Consider the following 25,509-nt stretch of genomic DNA (forward strand, 5'->3'; position numbering starts at 1 on the left):
GCGTAGTACTATAGCGCCGAATCACTCATTTCCGACCTAGTAAAGATCCAGGTCACTATCTGCCGATAAACAAAAAGAACGACACTCGTGTTCGAGAGCATATAAACGAAACTTCAACTTCAAAATGTACCTGTTCAGTAGAAAGGCTACGAAATCCGCATGGGTTTTCATCCCCATCTCCTCCTTTCACCGTATCCACTCTTCCGAAAACCGGTCCAATGTCTATACGATATCTTGCCGCTTTATATGCCACTCTTGCCTTTTTCCTCGCACGTAGGCCTATCACTGCGCCTTTTTTGGGGGGGTCCAAAAACTATTTCATTTTCTTTATTTTGGAATATATATACACCATTTGAAGGTATTTATTCGTTTAATGGCATCAATATATGAGTCTTTTTCAACACAGAAAGTTTCAACGGGAGGGAGACGCGCTTTAAAAAAAACTTCAATATTTATCTAGAGCTATAATCAATTCCCACGACAGCCAGTAAAGAGTCTTATGAAATCGCGCGTTATCTTGTGGTAGCGAGACTTCGTTCCACTTTTGATCATGCGCACACCGCATTGCGAGAATCCCGCCAACCCGGAATTCATAGACATGAACATAGACGCCGCCTTCTGCGTAGAATCATACGTCATCCTCACCGCCAAATTGGATGTGGCAAAGTGGAGATTCTGAGAATGAAGATGCCTCATTCATGTGCTGCGTTTAACTGTACCAACAGGTTTACTGTCCAAACGAGATCACATGGGATTACCTTTCACAGGTGAGACTGGAAAAATACTTTTCATTGTATTTGGTCATTGTAACGTCATTTTACGAACAGATTTTCCTGACTTTGTGGCTAATATGAAGTCTCGCGCATAATAGCCGCTTGGTGAAACCTGTCTCCAAACAACGAAGTATTTCCTTCGTAACTACGCTGATAACACTTTGTGTTTTTGTCAAACATTGGAGCTTTGTATTCATTCTGAAGGGTTATTGTTATTAATATTGAATAAAAAGTAACTGGGATATATCATTGTTAATTATCATTCAAATTTTAGGTAAATTATTTTAATTTGCATCTTATACGGATTTTATAAGGGAAATACGGATTTTGGAGGTTGGTTATACAGGTTTGATTGACCAAAGGTTGACATGTATGTACTTCTACTTCTGCTTTTACTTCTACCTTTTCTTCTGGAAAACCCTACTATATACAATTCTACTACAACGGCTGCGGCTACAAGCTCTCCCTACCTGTGCACGGTTTTTATGTTTTTTGTGTGTATTTTTGCGTGTTGTTCGTCTGTATCGGACTTCAATATCCACTATAACCGTATGGACTTACTGGACATTGGTTTCAAACAGAAAATGACGGTTTGTAGCGATTTCCATCGCATGCACAACATTCCAGACGAGATAGCGAGACCAGCGGGGTCTCCGTGGATTGTTATCGGAAGCAAAGCGAAGGAGGCGGCGCCGGGAGCCAAAGCAAAAGCAAGGCTGCAGAGCCGGCCTGTTGACTAAGCTCAGAAAACAGCCACTCAAACCTCCACTGCTAAGCCTCTATCTCTCCAACGCCAGATCCATGGTAAACAAGACGGACGATTTGGAATTACAGCTGGAATTACCTTACTCTATTCTATAATCGGCTGGTCAGTGCTATACTCAATACTTAAGTGACTTACCCGTCCAGTGAGGATTGTTATTTTCTTGTTTACAAGATGCCACATCTGAGTCGCTGACAAATCCTGAATTTCTGTAAAGATAACTGTCCAGAGATTTATAAGCACGCAGTGCTTCACCACTGAACAGCGAGGGAAAGTTAATGAGGTAATTATACACGTCTGGGTATTCCACCTCTGGCAGTTCCATATCCACTGACACGGTCGTGAAAACTACGTCCGGTAAGCGATAAGGGTCACTAATCTGTAGATCGTTTATTTTAGACATGTATCTAATTATCTGTTCATTAGAAAAATGAGCCATGTAGTCCGTCGGTTGAAATTGATCCATTCTGTACACGAGTGCAGCAGTATTCAGCTGTGTTTTTTTACCGACAAGATGGCGGCTGTGTACTTTCCGGTCACGTGACTGCAAGATCTCTATTGGTGGCTTTCGCCCGTAGTCAGCTGGGATAGGCTTCAGCTTGCCCATGACCCTGTAGAACAGGATAAAGCAGCTAGAGATAATGAGATGAGACATTCACAACTAGGGTGGTACAGTGGTGCTGTGGTTAGCACTGTCGCCTCACAGCAAAAAGGTTCTGGGTTCGAGCCTAGCGGCCGGCTGGCGAGGACCTTTCTGTGTGGAGTTTGCATGTTCTCCCCGTGTCTGTGTGGGTTTCCCCCACACTCCAGAGACATGCAGGTTAGGATAATTGGTGACTCTAAATTGACCGTAGGTGTGAATGTGAGTGTGAATGGTTGTTTGTCTCTATGTGTCAGCCCTGTGATAACCTGGCGACTTGTCCAGGGTGTACCCCACCTTTCGCCCGTAGTCAGCTGGGATAGGCTCCAGCTTGCCTGCGACCCTGTAGAACAGGATAAAGCGGCTACAGATAATGGATGGATGTGTGTAAAAGTAAAATATGGTAGATTTAGCTTTGTGTTTTACATGGACAGGTTACCAATCTATCACAGAGTTAACACATGAACAATTATTCACACTCACGTTCACAACTAGGGTGGCACAGTGGTGTAGTGGTTAGCACGGTCGCCTCACAGCAAGAAGGTCCGGGTTCGAGCCCAGCGGTCGGCGAGGGCCTTTCTGTGCGGAGTTTGCATGTTCTCCCCGTGTCTGTGTGGGTTTCCTCCGGGTGCTCCGGTTTCCCACAGTCCAAAGACATGCAGGTTAGGCTAATTGGTGGCTCCAAATTGACCGTAGGTGTGAATGTGAGTGTGAATGGTTGTGTCTTTCTGTGTGTCAGCCCTGTGATGACCTGGCGACTTGTCCAGGGTGTACCCCACCTCTTGCCCATAGTCAGCTGGGATAGGCTCCAGCTTGTCTGCGACCCTGTAGGACAGGATAATGCAGGTTAGGTTAATTGGACCCTACAGAACAGGATAAGCAGCTACAGATGATAGATGGATGGACATTCACAATTATGGGCCTGTTGACCGAATCCACATCTTTGGACTGTGGTGGAGTGGTCTGAAGAAGAAGAAACCTTTATTTGTCATATGCACACTTCAAGCACAGTGAAATTCATCCTCTGCATTTAACCCATCTGAAGCAGTGAACACACACACACACACACACACACACACCCAGAGCAGTGGGCAGCCACACTAGAGCGCCCGGGGACCAGTCAGGGGTTCGGTACCTTGCTCAAGGGAACTTCAGCCCAAGGCCACCCCACGTTAACCTAACTGCATGTCTTTGGCCTGTGGGCGAAACCGGAACACCCGGAGGAAACCCACGCAGACATGGGGAGGACATGCAAACTCCACACAGAAAGGCCCTCGCCAGCCGGCCGCTGGGTTCAAACCCAGAACCTTCTTGCTGTGAGGCAACCGTGCTAACCACTATACCACTGTGCCACCCTAGTTGTGAATGTCTCATCTCATCTCATTATCTCAAGCCGCTTTATCCTTCTACAGGGTCGCAGGCAAGCTGGAGCTTATCCCAGCTGACTACGGGCGAAAGGCGGGGTACACCCTGGACAAGTCGCCAGGTCATCACAGGGCTGACACATAGACACAGACAACCATTCACACTCACATTCACACCTACGGTCAATTTAGAGTCACCAGTTAACCTAACTGCATGTCTTTGGCCTGTGGGCGAAACCGGAACACCCGGAGGAAACCCACGCAGACATGGGGAGGACATGCAAACTCCACACAGAAAGGCCCTCGCCAGCCGGCCGCTGGGTTCAAACCCAGAACCTTCTTGCTGTGAGGCAACCGTGCTAACCACTATACCACTGTGCCACCCTAGTTGTGAATGTGAGTGTGAATAATTGTTCATGTGTTAACTCTGTGATAGATTGGTAACCTGTCCATGTAAAACACAAAGATAAATCAGTTTGTACTGTCACCTCACAGCAAGAAGGTTCTGGGTTCGAGCCCAGTGGCCGAGGAGGCCCTTCTGTGTGGAGCTTGCATGTTCTCCTTGTGTCTGCATCGGTTTCTTCTGGGTGCTCCGGTTTCCCCCACAGTCCGAAGACATGTAGGTTGGGTTAATTGGTAGCTCTAAATTGACCATAGGTGTGAATGGTTGTTTATTTCTGTGTGTAAGCCTTGTGATGATCTAGCAACTTGTCCAGAGTGTACCCCGCCTCTCGCCCATAGTCAGCTGGAACAGGCTCCAGCTTGTCTGCGACCCTGCACAGGATAAGGATTAATTTTTATACAAATTTTGTGCAAGAGAATGCATATTCACCTGTTCATATGTCATGTTGAGGAACAAACTAACCTTAATGGTGCTGAAACGCCTGGAGAGACGCCCCTGGGATTGTCCGCTTTGCTTATACAGATTTCTCGTGCAGTGGGGAAAAAAATGCATAGAAGTGCCAACAGCACAACAAATCAAATCCAAGCTCCCCGTCATGTAGTTCCATGGTGTCAGAATCAAAGCTTCTATTTTTGAGATGCATCACATTTATGTATTCATGTTGTGCCATGTATGATGGCAGAGAGAGTCAACAACCCACAGATCACCCTAACGACCCTCTAGGCTGCCAATACTGTTCACGCTCGGCCTCCAGGGACCCTAACAACCTACAGGATGACTGAGAGGGCCAACAACCTCACGTGACCTCAACGACTCTCCTTAGGGTTGCTTTTGGTCCACTAGAGGATAAATACGTGGAACTCCCCACTAGTCAGACGGAACTGTTGGATGAGCGGTGAAACGTCTTCAAGGATTTCAAGTGAGTCCAGTTGCCTTCTTTAGCACTGATGGTTTACGTTGACTTGGATGACTGAGAACCGTCACAGACATGTTTGTGTAACGTGGTTATGCTTTTGAAATGCACACAAGCCCATTTGTTACCATAAAGCACGAGAGTGTTATGTTTGTGAGTGTTATGTTTTTGACATGGACACTTAACATTAGTACCACCAGCCTTTTAATAAATATTCCTAATAAAAGACATGTTTTTTTGTGAATTTATTGTAGGCTATGGGACATATAGTGCCTTGCAAAAGTATTCATCCCCCTTGGTGTTTGTCCTGTTTTGTCGCATTACAAGCTGGAATTAAAATGGATTTTTGGACGGTTAGCACCATTTGATTTACACAACATGCCTACCACTTTAAAGGTGCAGATTGTTTTTTTTATTGTGACACAATAAGATGAAAAAACAGAAATCTGGTGTGTGCATAAGTATTCACCCCCTTTCGTATAAAACCCCTAAATAAGAGCTGGTCCAACCAATTCACTTCCTAAGTCACATAATTAGTTGATTAAGATCCACCTGTGTGCAATCAAAGTGTCACATGATGTCTGTATAAAATCACCCTGTTCTGGAAGGACCCTGACTCTGCAACACTATTAAGAAAGCAGCATGAAAACCAAGGCGCCTCCAAACAGGTCAGAGACAAAGTTGTGGAGAAGTATAGATCAGGGTTGGGTTATAAAAAATATCCCAAACTTTGAATATCCCAGGGAGCACCATTAAATCCATTATAGCAAAATGGAAAGAATATGGCACCACTACAAACCTAATAAGAGAAGGCCCCGCCCACCAAAACTCACAGACCGGGCAAGGAGGGCATTAATCAGAGATTCAACAAAGACACCAAAGATAACACTGAAGGATCTGCAAAGATCCACAGCAGAGATGGAAGTATCTGTCCATAGGAGAGCCGTACACTCCACAGAGTGGGACTTTATAGAAGAGTGGCCAGAAAAAAGCCATTGCTGAAGAAAACCCGTCTGCAGTTTGCCCAAGAGCATGTGGCAGACTCCCCAAACACATGGAAGAGCATTCTCTGGTCAAATGAGACAAAAATTGATCTTTTTGGCCATCATGGGAAATGCCACGTGGCGCAAACCCAACACTCTGAGAACACCATTCCTACAATGAAGCATGGTGGTGGCAGCATCATGCTGTGGGGATATTTTTCATCTGCAGGGACAGGAAAGCTGGTCAGGACTGAAGGAAAGATAGATGGCACTAAATACAGGGCAATTCTGGAGGATAACCTGTTTGAGTCAGCCAGAGGTTTGAGACTTGGACAAAGGTTCCTGTTCCAGCAGGACAATGACCCTAAACATACCGCTAAAGTTACACTGGAGTGGTTTAAAGGGAAACATTTAAATGTCTTGGAATGGCCTAATCAAAGCCCAGACCTCAATCCAATTGAGAATCTGTGGCATAACTTGAAGATTGCTGTACACCAACACAACCCATCTAATTTGAAAGAGTTGGAGCAGTTTTGCCTTGAGGAATGGGCAAAAATCCCAGTGGCTAGATGTGCTAAGCTAATAGAGATGTACACCAAGAGACTTGCAGCTGTAATTTCAGCGAAAGGTGGCTCTACAAAGTATTGACTTTGGGAGTTGAATATTTATACACACTCCAGATTTCTGTTTTTTCATCTTATTGTTTGTGTCACAATAAAAAAGTGTGCACCTTTAAAGTGGTAGGCATGTTGTGTAAATCAAATGGTGCTAATCATCCAAAAATCCATTTTAATTCCAGCTTGTAATGCGACAAAACAGGACAAACACCAAGGGATACTTTTGCAAGGCACTGTAGATCTTCACACTACTCAAAGCTATCAATATGTTTCAGAGAGTGCGCGACAGCTGCGTCGTTTGTATCGGACTCGGACGCTGGGGAATCGAGATTTAGTGACTCGACTACAGGGTTGCTTCAAGACACTATAATTTGACTGCTGTAATTCAGAGACTCGGTCTAGGAGATGGTCCGCTTTTTCTATGAACACGCAAGGGAAAAAATGAACAAAAAACAAAGGCAAAGTACAAATAAGGTGTGTTTTTATTTTAAAAAATGAACACTTTCATTTTATCCCACACATTACCCCATCGACAACTGAAATCATGAAAAGGCAGTTACTACAAAAACATGTTGAATAAAAAAAAATAACAATAAAAGAACTCCGGTTCATATTACAAGCACTTCTTAATATATGTACAAGCACTGTTGAGATTGTATAGGCAAGTGGCTGAGGATTGCTAAAACAAACTATGACGTGCAAAAAAAACCAAAAAACTTTTTTAAATCCACAAGCTCAGCTTCTATAGTGAAGTGCTAATCTACTGCCTCACTGTGCCTTGAGGTTTAGCGCGAGCCAAAGACCAGAAAACACCAATGCTTGTGGAATTCAAGAAGAATATTCTTTCGATATCAGGCTGACACACCCAGGGCCTTCTTTACTAAAGCACACATGCAGTTTTCATGATCAGTGACTGACGCTACGTTCACACTGCAAGGCTTAATGCTCAATTCCGATTTTTTTGTGAAATCCGATTTTTTTGTGAGGTCGTTCACATTAACAAATATATGCGACTTGTATGTGATCCTCAGTATGAACGAAAAGCGACCTAAAAGTGTTCCGCATGCGCATTGCAGGATACGACGACGTCACACGCAGTGAGCATGGCCAGTGTTTACGGAAGTAAAACCGCCCGGTTGCGGTATGACTCATCCAATCCAGCTTGAATAGCTGCATCCCCCCAAATGGAAATCAGCTCCCTAACCTCTGCGTCCTTCCATTGAGAAGATTCAGAAACTTCACAGCCCGAAGCGTCCCTCGCATTGATGTCATGCGCAGGGGCGCAGATACGTTTTTTGAACTGGGGGGGACAAAAAACTGAGGGGGACAAAGCTGCCAGCAAACCAACCCCAACCCCGATATGCCTGTCAAACTTGTTGTGGGTTACCATAGCAACCAAGCTCGAGCTCGCAACCTGTGCAGTCTGCGCAGCTCAACCAACCGAATATCAGTCTTTGTTTGGTTTTATGTGAGTTGTTGCAACTATGTATGTACTGCCGTGCACCTCAATAAACCGAATGGTAATTAGTCTTTTGATTTTTCCGTGAGGTTTGCCTTATGCAAAGTGGGGGGGACCGAACGAAGTGAATTTAAATCTGGGTGGGACGAGTCCCACCCTCTATCTGCGCCCGTGATTATGCGCCATGTTGTTGTAACTTTTTTTGAGAGACCCGCCGCCTACTTCAGCGCAGAATAGTGACCTTTGTGGCTTGTTGATGACGTGCAAGTCGGATGAATGCGACCTGGCGGTTCAGACTGAAGTCGCATATGAAAAGAGCGGATAGGAATCGGAATTAGGACCACATATCCAAACGGCCTGGGTCGGATTTGAAAAAATCGGATCTGTGTCGTTCATATTGTCAATAAAAGATCGGATACAGGTCACATATGGGCGAAAAGATCGGATTTGAGTCACTTCAGCCTGCAGTGTGAACGTAGCCTGAGATACACCAGTCTCGATCACTTTTTTTTTTTTTTTCTGCTAACTGCTTTAGTAAACCAGGCTCTTGGGCTGAAGTGGAAAGAACAAAACTACAATTAACTTTGCAAGAAGTCTGTTGTTCGTGTGATCCACACAACAAACCTTCACGTCACACCAAACACGGGGCCAGATACAGCCAGGCATCATAACACACTCAACACCACACATCGAGAGAGAGAGAGAGAGAGAGAGAGAAAATATACACACAGTCCACAATCAGAGCACGAGAGACGACACCAACATGACGGAAGGGTTACTGGAAATGAAACGGAATGAAATGCATCTCTTAAAATGCTGCCGCGCTGAAACAGGTGACATTGGTTAAAAGTGATCATACTTGACAATTACATCAAAACGCGCACACAAATGTATATAAAATGTAACAGCTGACTTTTTTTTTGGCAGCAGCATTTTACATCCTCCGTGTTCCCTTTTTGCACTTAACAGCATCAAATATTCCATACATATATAATAAAATAATAAAACCAGGGATGTGTGCATCCGGGAAAGTTCTTATTAAACAACAAGTTCACCATTAAAGGATTTTGCACAAAGAATCTCTGGGAAACAAACAAACAATCAGCGTGAATTACAATCACGTTTGATACAAAACACACTCGCTCGTGCACCACCTACAGGAATGACGGCAGCCAGAAAGACAGAATTATTAACGATCCGATTCCTGATCCGAGTCTGAGTGAAGGAGTATTTAATACAGAACCACGCCTGCGTCATCCTGACTCAAAATCATTTACATGGCTCATTTACATGGCCTAGTTCGGATTTTTTTTGTTGGATAATCATTTGTACATTTCATATATATCACACAATATCAGTGGAAGGTGGTCACTAGTGTTGTGTAATGACTCACTGGTGACTCAACATTAAGGTTCTGGGAACTAACTTTAGCTTTAAAGGTGCTGTCAAGGATTTTATTTTGGGAGAATCTTCCGTAATATTCGGTGACGTTCTCTTTATAATTTAGCCGCTTCAATAAAATATCTGCTGAGAAGAGAAACTCCAGTGTTTGTCAGCACTCCAGTCCAGGTTCGTTAAATGGATGCGAACCACCAACATCTAATCAATCAAGACAAGCAGGCGTCTCCACTTTCCTGTCAATCATGCTTGCTTGAACTTTGCTAGCTTTAAGCCTCAGTCACAACCGGCCGTACGTGCTCCTACGGCCGGTCTACGTGCAAAAAAACGCAAGGAGGGTGCGTGTGTGACGTGCTGATTTTTGAGCCGTAGACTGGCCGCAGAGGTTCTTTGTCATGTCAAACAAACTCTACGGGCGCTTACGTTTTTTTCAGGTTGCAAGACAAACTTACGGCCAACGTGCGTCTTTCTCCATGAACAAAAAAAAAACGCAGCGATTTGGGAAACGCCAAAACTCGCATGGCCAAAAAATCGTACGTCCGGTTGTGACCTAGGCTTTAGCTAACTTCTGCTCAAAATTCTTGACTATACTTTAGGCTTTATTATTATTATTAGTAGTATGAAAAAAAATACCTCGTTGATTTGAAAGGTGGTCTGGGATTCAATTAAAGGTCACGCAACGTGACAATCAGCTGAACTCTGATCACTAGCTGTAAATATTGGCCCCCGTCATTCAGCCTTGCTTCAATTTTGTCAAATAACCAGCTACAACACACTGTATTAAAGCAGCACGGTGGTGTAGTGGTTCGCACGGTCACCTCACTGCAAGAAGGTTCTGGGTTCGAGCCCAGCGGCTGACGGGGGCCTTTCTGTGTGGAGTTTGCATGTTCTCCCCGTGTCTGTGCGGTTTTCCTCCACAGTCCAAAGACATGCAGGTTAGGCTAACATGGGGCAGCCATGGCCTGAGGTTGGGCTGAAGTGCCTTTAAGCAAGGCACCCTGGGCGCTGTAGCACGTGGTTAAATGCAGAGGAGGAATTTCACTGTGCTCGAGCATGTGTGAGATAAATAAAGGTTTCTTCTTCTTCTGTATTAAAGCATTACTTCATAATGGTCACAACATCAATTAATACAAGTGTAGATTTTGTATCATCACAGAACATCCTACTGTTTTTTACTCCTACAATACTCAATGGCGTGGTGGTGTGACTTGATGTGAAGCTCTGGACCTGCGTTACATATTACATTACTGGCATTTAGCAGATGTTCTTCTCCACAGCATTCCCAGAGTAACCTGGGGAGCAGGTTGTTTTGCTTAAAGGGGAACTGAAGTCATTTTTAAACTTGCTTTATTTCTTAATTAACGTGTTCTTCAATTCCGTTTTCGGTTTTAGTAACCTTATATCATGACTCGTATTGGCAACTAATTGCAATTAAATATTATACTTATCGGCCTATTCGGTTTTTAGCCGTGTTGAATTTAGTTCGTTTGGTCCACAGCAGGCGGCACTTATCCGCGCGATCTTCACGAGACTTGTGCGAGACTTCGAAACGTGACGTGTCAGCCAGGTGTCAGTGCCGCCATTTTGAAAACTGTTTTCCCAAACGAAGTATTGCACAAAAACGAGTTTCAATGATGATTACTGCCTACTTTTTTCAAACGTTCCTGATCACTATCAAAACAAACAAAACTTCCAGCTTGATTCCATCAGCATTTGAAAGAGGGCGCGCGCGTCTTTTGACAACGTTGGCAGATGTTGGTCGCTTTGATTTCCGCTGTACGTTTTAATTCCGTCCTACGATGTCTCGCACAGGTCTCAGCGAATCTCGTTTACGCCCGTCGCTTTGACCTATGGACTGATATTACAGAGCATATTTCAAACACTCAGAACTTGCTATAGCAGCGACAAAATAACGATCAGAAATGCATTCCGGTATTTAATAAAATGAGAGAAATAGAATTTTGATAATAAAAATAAAAAAATCTGCCTTCAGTTCTGCTTTAAGGGCACTTCAGCCATTATTGCTGATCCAGGGAATTGAACCAGTGACTTTTTGGTCCCTAAGCTGCTTCTCTAACCGTTAGGCCATAGCTTCCCCACAGGTTGCCATTATATAGGATTATTTTCCTATAAGAGCACATCACAAAGAGCGCACTTTAATCCTCTTATACCATATTAATTTACCAATGAGTACTCTTTAATTGGGAGAAAATTGTATTGGACTTTTAATCCAGAAAATGTAAATGTTAGACAACATATTTATAAAAAGTTGTTGTTGGTTTTGGGGGCATAATTGCTTTTAGGATGTGCGAATGTGCATATTGATAAAATTATCATTGCAATTTTGCGAATTCTGTTACTGATTTTAATTCACTGTATGCGCCACCTACCTGCGCAGGGACTACGGGCAGAAAACGGCGACTTGCTAAAACCTGGTTCAATTCATCTCTTCTTGCTTTATACAAGGTTAATATTTTATTGTGCACCGTCCCTGTTTAAATAAAATATTACAAAATTACAATTACATCCATGATAGCTAGAAAGTCATTCCATCACCAGGTTTTCTTTCCCCTTCCTTTCCTGATCTCGAAGTTAATATGAATATTAATTTAAAAAAAATTAAATAAACCGCTTTTCCATGTTAATAAGAAACAGCAAAAAGCAAACTCCTGAAGGTTTTCCCGTTACTGTACTTCTAAAAAAAAAAAAAAAAAAAAAAAAAAGTGCTGACACTGGAGACTCCTTCTACGAATATTAAATAAACGTGTCCTTACAACTTCATCTGATCAGTGACACATTTTTAGGATTTACAACAGTTCTCGTTTCCAACCCGTTTAGTATTAGGTCCAGATTTGGAAGGTGGCTGTGAAGGACTTGCTAATAGAAACGTACAGAATCAGAAAGTCAACAAAACTATCGTGCGAGACGAATCGCTGCTGTAGTTCATGCTATTAAGGGAACCTTAATATAAAAGCACGACTTTATATTAATTTACTCAGCAATGCATTCCAATGGAAAAAAAGAAAAAAAAAAACACGATAGAAAATACTATTGCTTAACATCCACTCCAGAAAATACTGACCCGTCTGAACTGTAACACGAGCGTGTAATACTTTTACCACACCTGGGTTGGACTTGGTATCAGACTGAAATGAGTTGCGTTAGAATGCGATGTCATGACACAGAAAAAAATTCCTTTACAATACAACTATACACATTATTTTCTGGTCATCTTTTACGCTACTGAGTGTAGCGTCTGCAGAGCTTTAGTCTGAGAAGTCATCATTTTTTGCGTTCATGCTCCTTATGAAACGCCTTGTAATTTCTCCGGCATCGGCCAACGTCTCTCGGGTGATCTTGCGTCACGATGCAGGAGTCGACGTACTGTTAAAAATTTACACCACAAATCTGCTCAGCGACCACGTACACACACACACACACACCAAGACTCATCACTCTTACTGTAGCACAACGTTATTTCAAAGTTCAGAACATTTCACAGACTAAAATCATCATCACTTGAACACCAACACGTACACATCACACACGTTCTAAACAAAAGTAGACCATCACTTCTACAGAAGCTGCATGTTATGAGAACCCTGCAGCAGCTTAGCAGGTAAAGGGAGACTGGAGCTCCAGGATTTCAGACTCGTATGTTTAAGACTGATAACGACGGCTCCTGGGTTTGATCCACACTGTGTCGCATGTGATTCTGGATCATGGAGAACATCACGGAAACCAGGGAGTGTAGCTTCAAGTAAACACAAGTGGTCATTTCCTTATCAGAAAAAGAAATATGTGTATTGGCTCAATTCAGCAAGCTGTAGTGATGTTCTCATCCTGATGCTGTACTTCCAGGAACCTTTTTTTTTTTGAAAGCAGAAACTGGGGTTTGTCGCACTGAATATCACAAGTTACTCTGGAGAATATCCAGAACCCCTCCTCCCCACACAGAAAACTAACCTGGATTTATCTTACGCCAATGCAGTTGAGGAACTCATCCAGGAACTGAGTAGTTCTGAAACAGTTCCTAGTTCTCATTAAAAGAGAGTCGTGGAACTGTGCTTTACGCTGATTTCAGCTGTCTTAAGATTGCTGCTCATCACATTGTACGAGATGTTCCCAATAAAATCTTGGCTGAATTCTGTAACAGGCTGTAGGATTATATGTTCCCTAAGATTCTCTAATGGCCAACCTATAATTAAAGAAAACGACAACATTCCGCTTCTGTTAACGGCACAATCTGGGCTTGTGGAGAAACCTAGGTCAGGAGAAAACACGTTTTGAAGTCCAAGACCAAAATTGGGATGTGTTACCGTATCTGCGTAGGAGAGAGCGTGTGTATGAGGAAGACCGTGGATAACGTTTTCCTCTGATGGTGTTACACTGCCATGTGATGCAGCGAGAGCAGCAGTTTAAAAAAAAAAAAGCAGGACTGGCTGGTTTTACGTGTCTCGGAGGAAGCATGGTGTTCGCCTTTACAATCCCTGGTTGGTATTTGACGTGGGATGGAGGGAACTGGGGAGAAATGGAGGACAAGATGGACTGTCCATTTTCCAAAGCGTCTTTATAATAATAGGGATATTTTCCTGTCCGTTCGCTTTACAGCAGACTGCGTGCTCAAAAACATCTGTAGCCATCCCGCGAGTTTTACACAACCACTGGAAGCTTCTTTCTCTGGTCACAGTTGCACATGCCTTGAAACGTCCCAAGTCTGCTGATCTCAGCTCTGGTTCAAAGAATTATTTTACGATGTACAATGTGATTTTTGTCTGCAACAGCCAAACTTGCACAGTGTAAATCCAGCTTGTTATTGACGTTGATTCCTGAGCAATGCGTAAAGGACTCAGCGCACCAATTTCACGACCCAATCAGCCTCCCTGTTTTGGAGATATCCAGCATCCTGAGACCGAAATTAGCAAGTGCTAATTTATATTTAAAGGTGCATGAGGTAAGCTTGGTGGAAAACAGGTCTCGAAATAAGCATAACTGAATATGATTGAAATGTCAGGGGGTTGTTTTATTTTTTAGGTTTTTTTTAACTTATTGAGCCCTCCTTCATTCCTACCCATGTATGCAAAGCTCCGCCCCAAATGTTACAACAGTTGAACTAGATAGCATGAGCAAGAACCATCACGCCTTTACTTTCAAGCGCGTTCAGATATTCAAATGCTTGAAAGCTTACACTCATTAACGAGGAGAATAAGAGGATGTGAAAGGGTGCTGGGGGCGTGGCTATAAAATGACTGACAAGAGGACAATAAAATACACTTGTTCTGAAACAATGGCTTATTATTGCGCATTATTTTTACTGGTAAGACATGAACAATCTTCACTATTGCACCTTTAAATAATAAACTAATCAACTCTCTGCTCCCGTGGTCAAACATTTTGGAGATTTAAGACGAGAGCAATTTCATAAACCGTAACTAACATACCGTCATGTGATCACTTGTTCACTTCTAGCCTTTGCTTCTACTTTCAAATGAAACCCTGTAAATGTTCATGATGAAGAATCACATGGTGTGTGTGTGTGATATCCCTTGAAATGAGTAATATACCCCAGCAGTGACAGCATGCTAACTGGCAATGATCACGCTCATTCACCGTTTGCTTTAAAGGGGTCAGCTCACCTCCAACGTTGTGCTTCACAAGTGAATGTGTGTGTCATGTGAGCGGTTTAATGGAAGTGCATAGCTTTCAACAACCACCAGGGATCCAGCCCGTCGAAAAAGTGGCAAAATTCTGCTGAAGATGCTCGCGAGAACAGCGCTGGCTGACAGACGGACAGTTTCAAGCAAGCTGGAAATTAATCATGAATCCCATATGAGACGTGTGACACCGTAGGAGTGCAGTTCCCCCTCATGACGTAGCATTTACAGGGATAAATGAAATGCTGGTCAGTGCCGTGGTAACCATGCTGACTTTATGACCCTTTTACATTCGGTCAGGTTTACGTGACGGTTTACATTCGCATTGGCCAGTGTGATCTTTGGAGAAATGGCTCAAAGGAGAGAGAGAGGAAAAAAAAAAAAAGAAATAAAACCCTTAACTGAGCTACATGTTCTAAAAAGGCCACTTTTGTAATTACTCAAATTAACGGAAAGCGAAGACGAAAAGCCTAACATATGTACAAAATCAGTGAAAACTCAGAGTCCATGAACACAGCGACCACTTCACTGCTAATCCTAAGCCTCGCGCCTGAACTGATGAGAAAACGGCATAGCTTCAGGTGGATAACTGTAGCTGCACGGCTCACACACCTTAACACATGCACAGGTACACAAGTTGCATAATAACACTAATGTTCCTAGTGGATTGGGGGTGCAGTAGTTTAAAACATGCAGGTCAGAGGTCAACACCGTTTGCTGGTTCTGTTCAAACTCTGAAATTGGAGCCGATCGTTTAGGTCAAAGGGTAATATTTTGGATTTCTTGATTTTCCTCATGCTCTGTAACAGGTATATGATTGGCGGTAGACTGAAGGCTTCTGCCATTTTGTGCTTGTCCCACACTACTGGTGCTTGAGGACCTTCTTGGAAATAAAAGTGACTAGCGCCATGTAAAGTCCGTCTGAGCCACGCCCACACGTCCCACACGCCAGCTCTCTGAAAGGATATGAACATTTAGGCAGGTTCCCTCCTACAGCCCTGCTACAGCCGGGTGCAATGGGGTGACTGCTGCAATGGGGCGAAGGGGCGGAGCTAGAGTGTGAGTGGGCGGTTCCTAGGACGGAGGCTTGCTGTAACCGAACAGTCCGACTGGGAGGTACTTCACATGCGTCGGCCACTGAGCTGCCAGCTGGAAGAACTTCACATCGTTCCATTCCACACCATCAATGGACACTGAGGGGAGAGAGAGAGAGAGAGAGAGAGAGAGAGAGAGAGATTATTATATGTGAGAAAAGGAAAGCAGACAGACAGACAAAGAGAGAGATGCATCCACAGAAACAAAAAGAAATGATACAGAATGAACCAAAAGAAAGAAAAGGAAACAAAAACAAAGGAAAATGGAAGGAAAGAAGAAAATTTTGGAGAGAGAAAGAAAAAGGAAAAACAGGTAAAGAAAAAAGAAAAGGAAAATACAGGGAAAAGAAACAATGAAAAATGGAAAGAAAGAACAAATGAAAAGATAAGAAATAAAAACAAAGGGAAAGAAAGAACAAATGAAGATAAGAAAAGAGAAAGAAAGGGAAATACAAGGAAAAAGAAAAACAATGAAGAATGGAAAGAAAGAAAAACAAGGAAAGAAAAAAGAAAGAAAATGAAAGAAAGAAACAATGAAAAAAGAAAAAGAATAAAGAAAGAGGGAAAAACATTGAAAAAAGAAAGAAAGAAAGAACTAGATAGAACTCGACAGCGTCGATGGGGGATGCCTCCGCCTGGTAGACTACAGGCCTTATTAAGTTGTGATTTGGAGATGGACATTTGACCTCACAGTGACCTTGACCTTAGACCTTTTGATCTCAAATTCTAATCAGTTCATGTTTGTCCTAAAGCGCACAAATGGTGAAAGTTTGGTGAAATTCCTTTCATTAGTCTTTGAGATATCGTGTTCACAAGGTTTCGGGACGGACGCACGGACAACCCGAAAACATAATGCCTCCTGCACCTTACGGTGGCAGAGGCATAAAAAGAAACATTGAAAAAAAGAAAAAATGAAAAAAGAAAAAGAGGAAAATACAGGAAAAAACAATGAAAAAAGAAAATACAGGGAGAAAGAAAGAAAGAAAGAAAGAAAGAAAGAAAGAAAGAAAGAAAGAAAGAAAGAAAGAAAGAAAGGAAAATACAGGAAGAGAGAATATACATGTATTAAAGAATACAGAAATAAAAAGGGAAAAGACAGAAAAAAGAAAAAATGGAGAAAAGAAGAAACGAGAGAAGAAATAAAGCGGCAAAAAAAGAAAGCACAGATGAAAATGTTTGTTGGGGAAAAGGTGAGAGAGGCGAAACGCTCAGCTTCTTCTGGAATATTCTCTGTGTGTTTTATTCCATTACTGTAGTGTTTATTCACACAGAACGAGGAGCAGGGCAGAAGATATTCACATCTGGAGTGAAGTACACATCTGTAACAGCATCCCAGCAGCTGGGACTCTGTTGGTTTTCTGCCACTACATAACGTGATAAAGTAGAACATTTAACAGTTATTCCACGAAATCGAGTCGTACATGTCGGCTATAATCCATGTACGGTGAGACTGAGTGGAGTAACTCTTTTATTTGATCCACTTTCACTGGATTTTGAGAAACGGAGCATTTTTGTTTTTTTGCAAATCTGATAAATAAAAACGTTATACAAAACGTCTGACAAAACCTTTTCCGCTTAGAATGTAAACAAACCAGCGAAATGACAGCAGCAATTTGTGAAAAATGCTTTAATAATAATCACTGAAAAATATAAAGATACGTTCTTACCATCAAATACTTTTGTTCCATATTTTGTTGCTTTTTTTTTTGTATTTTTTTGGGTTTTGTTTTCGAGGAGAGTTTTTATTTCATCCTCGGTTGGTTCAGCAACACTATGAGGTCTATAGAAAAATCTGTAGAGCTCATACTCATCTGGCCGCCATCTTACCGCTCACATCGCGTGTATTTGGTTTGTGTGTTAAAGCGTTTTAGTTTTTTTCGCGGCCCAAATCCTGCGCTCTGATTGGCTGGCGAGCGGGTCCGTATCCTACGGTACGGACCCCGGTTACGGACCTCTGGCGACTCGCTCGTTCACAACAACAAACATAGTAGCATTTTTTGTTAACATTTATCTTTTTTTTTAATAAGATTTATTTATAAGATTATCAAAAATCTCGTAAATTTTTGCCAGCATTTCTCAGGAGAACAGCATTAATTTTACAGCATGGATAGCGATAACGACAGTGTTCACAGCGAAAGCGAGTTTTACTGCCCTGAGGAAGAAGAAATAAAAGAGAACATTTCAGGAGAAAGCTAAAAACCTGTAACTTGCTAACGCCGAGCAAAAACATGGCTGAATCCTGAATGACTCCTATTTGTATAAATAGGGGACTACATAGGCGGCAAAATGTAGTTTTTTTCCTGCCATGGAAGTGCACTTGTATACCGAGGAGGAAGCCATTTGCATTACAGCCGTGAATGAGGATTCAAAATGGCGGCTCGGCTCGGTTTTCCCTTTCGGGCGCTCTCGTTTTCTGTTAGAATTTGGTAAAAATAAATAAATAAATAAATATATTATTTACCAGCTTAAGGTCGGTTCGTATGGTGAAATACCGTGATACCGGCCCAGAGGGCCTCAGTCAGTACTTTCAAGACCTCGATCACGGTATTTCACCATACGGACCTCCCAGCTGGGAAATAACATATGTATCCTGTGCTCACTCTCGGACCCAAATTGTTTTAGCGAAAAGTGCTAAAGACTCAAATTTTTCTTTAGCAATTTGCAATTTCGCTTAGCAAGAAACGCTAAAAGAACAATTTTCTTTTTAGCAAAGTAATTTTTTTTAGCAAGATATGTTATACTTCTAAATGTTTCTTGCACTGACATCTCATCTCATCATCTCTAGCCGCTTTATCCTTCTACAGGGTCGCAGGCAAGCTGGAGCCTATCCCAGCTGACTACGGGCGAAAGGCGGGGTACACCCTGGACAAGTCGCCAGGTCATCACAGGGCTGACACATAGACACAGACAACCATTCACACTCACATTCACACCTACGGTCAATTTAGAGTCACCAGTTAACCTAACCTGCATGTCTTTGGACTGTGGGGGAAACCGGAGCACCCGGAGGAAACCCACGCGGACACGGGGAGAACATGCAAACTCCACACAGAAAGGCCCTTGACGGCCACGGGGCTCGAACCTGGACCTTCTTGCTGTGAGGCGACAGCGCTAACCACTACACCACCGTGCCGCCCCTGCACTGACATAATATTGAAAAATGAATTGTTATTGTAGTTTGTTGGTGTTTCAATAGTGTTTGCAAGCTTGTTTCCTGCCTTTGTCTTTCCATGTTCTTGATTTACGTTCATAGCATGCTTATTTATTCTTGAATCCTCTTATACGGCTTTATATTAGCTGATCACACAAACTTGAACTCTGCCTGCCATGGTTTAGGGAATATACAATATTCAAGGTTGAGCAACCTTACAGAGTCATATAAACTATGTTCAATGGAAAGGTGATATATCACTTTATATTAGTGGCCTATACAAATTTGAGCTCTATCTGCCATGGTTTGGGAGTTATAGGCAATTCAAGTTGAGCGACCTCGAGTCTGACCTTTCAAGGTCCCCCGAGGTCATGTATGCTATGTTCAGGAAAATGCTGATTTCATATTAACTGCTCATACAAACTTGAGCTTCATCTGCCATGGTTTGGGAGTTGGAGGCCATTTAGAGGTCCATGGTAACCCAAGGTCATGTATAAATTTGAACTGGCCAAGTTGGCCGGGCCAACATCAGTGTCTGGCCTTGCTAATATATTAACTTTATTTTATTTTTTTCAAAATTCTATTTTAACATCTCAACCACTGGTATTGCCTCGTGTGCGCGCGTGTGTGTGCGTTTTCATTATTGAGATGTGTGTGATTGGGATTGTGTGTGTGTTCATGATTGAGATGTGTGTGTGTGTAATTGGGATCCGTGTGTGTGTGTGTGTGTGTGTTTAGGGGGAGGGGGATGTCTTTATGGGTAGGATGAAGGGAGCTCAGGGAGTTAAAATCAATGGTTGTTTCTTATAAATTAATCTCATAACCCAAATATAATGATATTCATCATTAATTTCTCAAATGAAACACTTGCAGTCAAAACTTTGAACCATGTGCGTCAAAACGCTCTGAAAACAAGGTACACTTGGTCGATATATCCTGGTTCATCTGTGAGTTCTTCCAAAGTTCTGTCAGGGTTGATATTATGTAGAAAATACGTCTTTAGAATGGTTATATCGTGTTTTTATCCCTGTTACGACCCTGGTGCCAGGGGTCGTGTGGGTGGTTATGTGTGGGTGCATAGGGGCCATGTTAAAAGTGAGAGGGAGACGCCTTTCGAGAGTGTGTGTGAGCTGGTGGGCTGTGGCGGTGGCAGTTAAGAGAGAGAGAGAGAGAGAGAGAGAGTTGTGAGCCGCATCTAGCGAGAGCGTGCTGCTCCTTTAAGGGGAAAGGAGCGTGCGTAATCCCGGATGTGTTTGGTGAGAGAACTTGACTCTTGTGCTTGTTTTTCCTTTGTTTGGAGACCAGTGACTTTAGTTTTTTTTTTTTTCTATTTTGTGAATAAAAACGGTTTCCGTTTCGGCCCTGAGTCCGCCTCCTTGTCCTCTTTTTCCTCCCGGGTCGTTTTGGTTTATCTCTGTTGCTTCCCCCATCCCCTATTTTGCCGCGGGGAACGTAACAATCCCTAACTGAGAAAGCTAACAGAATATTCTAATATGTTATCTCACTTTTTAGATAAGTTTTTGTCATACGTAAAGTCGGATAATTTATTTTAAACAAACCTCGCTATAATCCTGTTCACTAATGAGCGAGAATTGCCGACATTATCAGCGCAACTCGGAAATTGATCAGTTTATATGTAAGGTCCGATGCTATTGGAAGACGTAATTTGCGGTCAACCAATAAGAAGCTTCGAAACTCGGGGGCGTTAGTTATGAATCAAAACATCGAAGATGGACACGAAAGGTACTGTTTATCTTGAGAAATCGCAATTGTTTGATGGATTTTGCTTAAACTTTAAATGGCTTTCGCATAAAATGCGAATACAGATGATTTTCTTTTCGCAAATTGAAATAAAACTTCACAATTTGCGGACGTCCGAGCGGCTAGTGTGAGCCCAGGTATCTGATCGAATTTGCCCCAAGAAAAGTATCTCCTGATTTTTTTCCCCCCTTTCATTCCCTCCTCTTATTTTCTCCACTTTAGCCCCCATTCCTTACAGATCTTTATTGCGCTCCCCTTTTAGCTAGACTTGCAACCACGTGATCAAAATGAGCGTCCGCCATGACGGTGGAGATACAAAGCCACTAGGATGGCAGCCACTGAAACTGCGTCTGTAAACAATGCTGATTTTCTCAGTATTCCCATGATTTGAACAATCGAGCAAAGGTTTGATACAAAGAGAAGATAGACGTGTGTGGTTTTGACCCATATTATTTAAAAAAGGTCAGACTGTGGATCGAATAAATTATAATACGAAAAGGCTTCGTTAGATGATGCGAGATGATCTGGTGGACTCTCCTCAGGCCGTGCGTGTCGTGGTGTGCCGTACCCTTCAGGATGGTCTGCTGCTGCTTGGCTGAGCAGATGAGTCGACTGATGCCTTCGATCACCTGACTCTTAGAGTCCACTTCCTTCTCTTTCGGCTTCTTCCCCAGGAAAATGGTTGGCACTGCAGAAACGGAGAAGGATCTGGTGAACTGGTAAAACTCTCAGGAGCTGACTGGTTTAACGAGATCGAAAGTAATCAGTGATGTCTTGCTCCAACACACAGCTCTTACCTTTCTTGTTCTTCTCTTTGGTGACCACGGTCATGGACATGGTGTTGACGGGCGCGTGGGGTTCGCCGGCACTGGCTCCAGGCAGACGGCTGACCTGCAGGGACCTGAACGCACTCTTCAGAGTGTTCTTACAGCCCGTGTCTCTCCTCTCGCTCTCACGCCGCTTCTCAGCCAGAGACGCCAGCCAGTAGTCCACCTGCAGACCGATAGCGTCCACGCCGTGAGACATGCTGGGGCTCCTGGGACAGAGACAGAGACACGGGTCACGCAAATCTTAAATATGTCCATTTTTCAGCATTTATCAGAAATTCATATTTTCTAAAAGCACAGACAGACAGATTAAAAACACAATGTGTTACCAAGAAAAACAAATTTCCAATTTATCATGAAAAGTTATACATATGCCACGCCTTGCATAAATATTCACCCCCCTCTCCTTTCAAATTTCCCATAATTTTCAGTGCTGAAACTGAGACAGGTTCGTTTGGAATTGTGTGTTAATTTTTTAAGCTCTGCTCCTGACAAAATTACATCTCATATGCATATTTTGTGTGGCGGCACGGTGGTGTAGTGGTTAGTGCTGTCGCCTCACAGCAAGAAGGTCCTGGGTTCGAGCCCCGTGGCTGGCGAGGGCCTTTCTGTGCAGAGTTTGCATGTTCTCCCCGTGTCCGCGTGGGTTTCCTCTGGGTGCTCCGGTTTCCCCCACAGTCCAAAGACATGCAGGTTAGGTTAACTGGTGACTCTAAATTGACCGTAGGTGTGAATGTGAGTGTGAATGGTTGTCTGTGTCTATGTGTCAGCCCTGTGATGAGCTGGCGACTTGTCCAGGGTGTACCCCGCCTTTCGCCCGTAGTCAGCTGGGATAGGCTCCAGCTTGCCTGCGACCCTGTAGAACAGGATAAAGCGGCTAGAGATAATGAGATGAGATGCATATTTTGTTCGTAGCCAAGTTAAGGCCCAAGTTCATCGCACTATTTCGCCCTTTAGTAGATTAACCAAATCCAGCTCTCTTTTTTTACTCTTTCAATTCAGTTATGACCAAAAAAAAAAAAAAAAGATTCCATTTATTCCAAGTTCATTTGATGGACCAGATTAGAACCTTCATCAGACTGGTCCCAACCTGTATGTGCTACCAGTATGCTTGATACTCCTGTTTCAAACTGTAGGGTTTGGCTTGTGTTTAAAACCAGCCCACTGAGAGATTAGGATTCTAAACTATTTCAAGTATCTCTTACTTATTAGTATGAAATATTAGTGTTTTCAGCTGAAGTCCTTTCTTACCCTGAGGTGAGATGGTGTCAAAATAAAAAGTACATATTCAAGAAGCTTAAAGTTACTGAAGTGAACATGATGATGATGATGGTCATTACTATGTATTAATTCCATTCATTCCATTCTTTTCCTTCTTCTCAGCACTGGAAGAAGAATCAGGACTCACTCGGCGAGTGTTTATGTAATTTACTGCCAGGTAAAGAAAGCAGGACCCATCAACGCAATGAGTCGATGAATGTTTTGCAAATAGAAAGTGAATCAATTTACCAAATACCAGTCTTACAAGTTGGGAATTTTTTCCATTTCTTTCCCTAATGTGGTCACCTGCAAGTTCCTTCCCAATAGCCAGAGACCCCGAGCAACCAGGGAGACATGACAGCCAAATCAATCTTTTCAAACTGCTGCTCATGCAGTTCTAACACATTAGAATAAGAAATGCTATCAGTCCTCTTCTGCATACACGAGCTCACAGATGACCCTGACTGGCTTGCATTACTATGATTGACAAGGGAGCGAGAGTATGCCATCCTGCCAACTAAATGTACGTAATGCCTTATGGTAATGTAGAGGTCTGCGCGGGACAGAATTTTCAGTCCCGCTCCCACCCACTCCCGCAAAGAATTATGATTTTCAGTCCCTCTCCCACCCGCGCCTGCCATATTTTGTCCCGCTCCCGCCCGCAAATCCCGCATGATGCAGACGTTTGCGTTATTTCTCACAAAAGTTCTTGTCATTGGCTTGGGGAATTAAACATGCTGAGCTTAGCTGAGCTCTCCACTGACCGAGCCTTCACCTAGCGCACGTAGCGAGGGTACGCGTTGCCAGGCGGCATGCGCAGCTGAGGCTTTACAGAGATACCCAACACACCTACCAAAATCTACAGTGGATATTAAGAATATTGTACATTGCACATAGCTTATATGTCACTCTTCACATTTACATTCTAGGAAATACAAGTAGGCCCTATAAGAAATTAATATAATTTAAAGACACAGCGTGATGGTGCCCCGCCCCCTACTTTGAGTGGATTTGAACATAAATATCTACAGCTCACGTTCAGGGGTGCGTTTCCCAAACAACCAACCAAGTTAGCATTAAACCAATATGGTACGATGCAAGTTTGAACTAACTAACATCCAAAAAACGACTGTTTCCCAAAGCTGTAGTACCAACTTGGTCTGAACCAAGTTGATTTGAACCAACACAGTTCAAACCACGATGTTTTCAGATGGTCTCGTTTATTGTCAGAATTCAGGCCTGATGTACCTGATTTATGGCCGTTGTATGTCAGAACCTTTTGGCACTTATCACAACAAGCAAAGGGCAGCTGATTTCCCTCTGCGTCGTACACGAGTGAGAACGACTTCCAAATGTCTGATTTCAGGACTTTTGACTTTTTGACGGTAAATGTACCTCTTTTTAAAGCAGCACTTACTTCTGAAGCACTGTGAGCTTCACTAGAGGAGCTCTGCTCTTCTGCCATGATCGGAGATCTCAAACACGGAAGAGCGGAAAGGAATCGGAGACGTACGCGAGATCAGACCACATCCGCAAATTTAGGCATCTTAAAATGTTTTTATTAATGCCAAATAAAATATCCAGCACAAATTTTATATGATTAGACATAAATTAATAATTTATAAATTTTATTTTAAACACGTTTTTAGTTAGCGGGACTGCAGCTTATCACCTCTCCCGCCCGCTCCCGCATTGTGCACTCCCCCTCCCGCCCGCAATGAGCGTTCAAAATTTCTCCCGCGCCGCACTTCTTTGCGTCGGGTCCCGCGGGACTGCAGGGCTCTATTGTAATGCTTTAAAATGAATATATACAGTGCTGAGCGTAAATGAGTGCACCCCCTTTGAAAAGTAACATTTTAAACAATATCTCAATGAACACAAACAATTACCAAAATGTTGACAAGACAAAGTTTAATATAACATCTGTTTAACTTATAACGTGAAAGTAAGGTTAATAATATAACTTAGATTACACATTTTTCAGTTTTACTCAAATTAGGGTGGTGCAAAAATGAGTACACCCCACAACAAAAACTACTACATCAAGTACACTTTGTATGGCCTCCATGATTTTTAATGACAGCACCAAGTCTTCTAGGCATGGAATGAACAAGTTGGCGACATTTTGCAACATCAATCTTTTTCCATTCTTCAACAATGACCTCTTTTAGTGACTGGATGCTGGATGGAGAGTGATACTCAACTTGTCTCTTCAGAATTCCCCAAACAAAATAATTTCTTTACACCACAAAGGTGAAGGCTAGAAGATGATCAGCAAAGCTTTACTTATCAGTCAGAATACTGTAGCAAAAGTGGTACAAAAATTTAAGAAAGATGGAACTGCAACCATCTCACAGAGACGTCCAGGTCGTCCACAGAAGTTAACACCTCGACAGGAGTGTCTTCTGATGAGAACGGTTGAAGAAAATCGGCATGCAAGTGCACTGCA

General features: G+C 42.8%; 1 protein-coding gene across 2 annotated transcripts in view; it reads right to left on the bottom strand.

The window, feature by feature from the left end:
• Positions 1-6,920: 6,920 nt before the first annotated feature.
• Positions 6,921-25,509, bottom strand: part of LOC132901579 (phosphofurin acidic cluster sorting protein 1-like) — a 151,472-nt gene continuing 132,883 nt past the window's right edge. For both annotated transcript variants that reach the window (XM_060944188.1, XM_060944110.1), the window contains exons 22-24: positions 21,771-22,009; positions 21,542-21,661; positions 6,921-16,160 (exon numbers count right to left, since the gene is read on the bottom strand). In XM_060944188.1, the coding sequence (XP_060800171.1) occupies positions 16,042-16,160; positions 21,542-21,661; positions 21,771-22,009 (478 nt within the window). In that variant the 3' untranslated portion in view covers positions 6,921-16,041. The remainder of the gene's footprint in view (positions 16,161-21,541; positions 21,662-21,770; positions 22,010-25,509) is intronic.

This window comes from Neoarius graeffei, chromosome 1 (genome assembly GCF_027579695.1).
Source record: "Neoarius graeffei isolate fNeoGra1 chromosome 1, fNeoGra1.pri, whole genome shotgun sequence".
Lineage (NCBI taxonomy): Eukaryota > Metazoa > Chordata > Actinopteri > Siluriformes > Ariidae > Neoarius > Neoarius graeffei.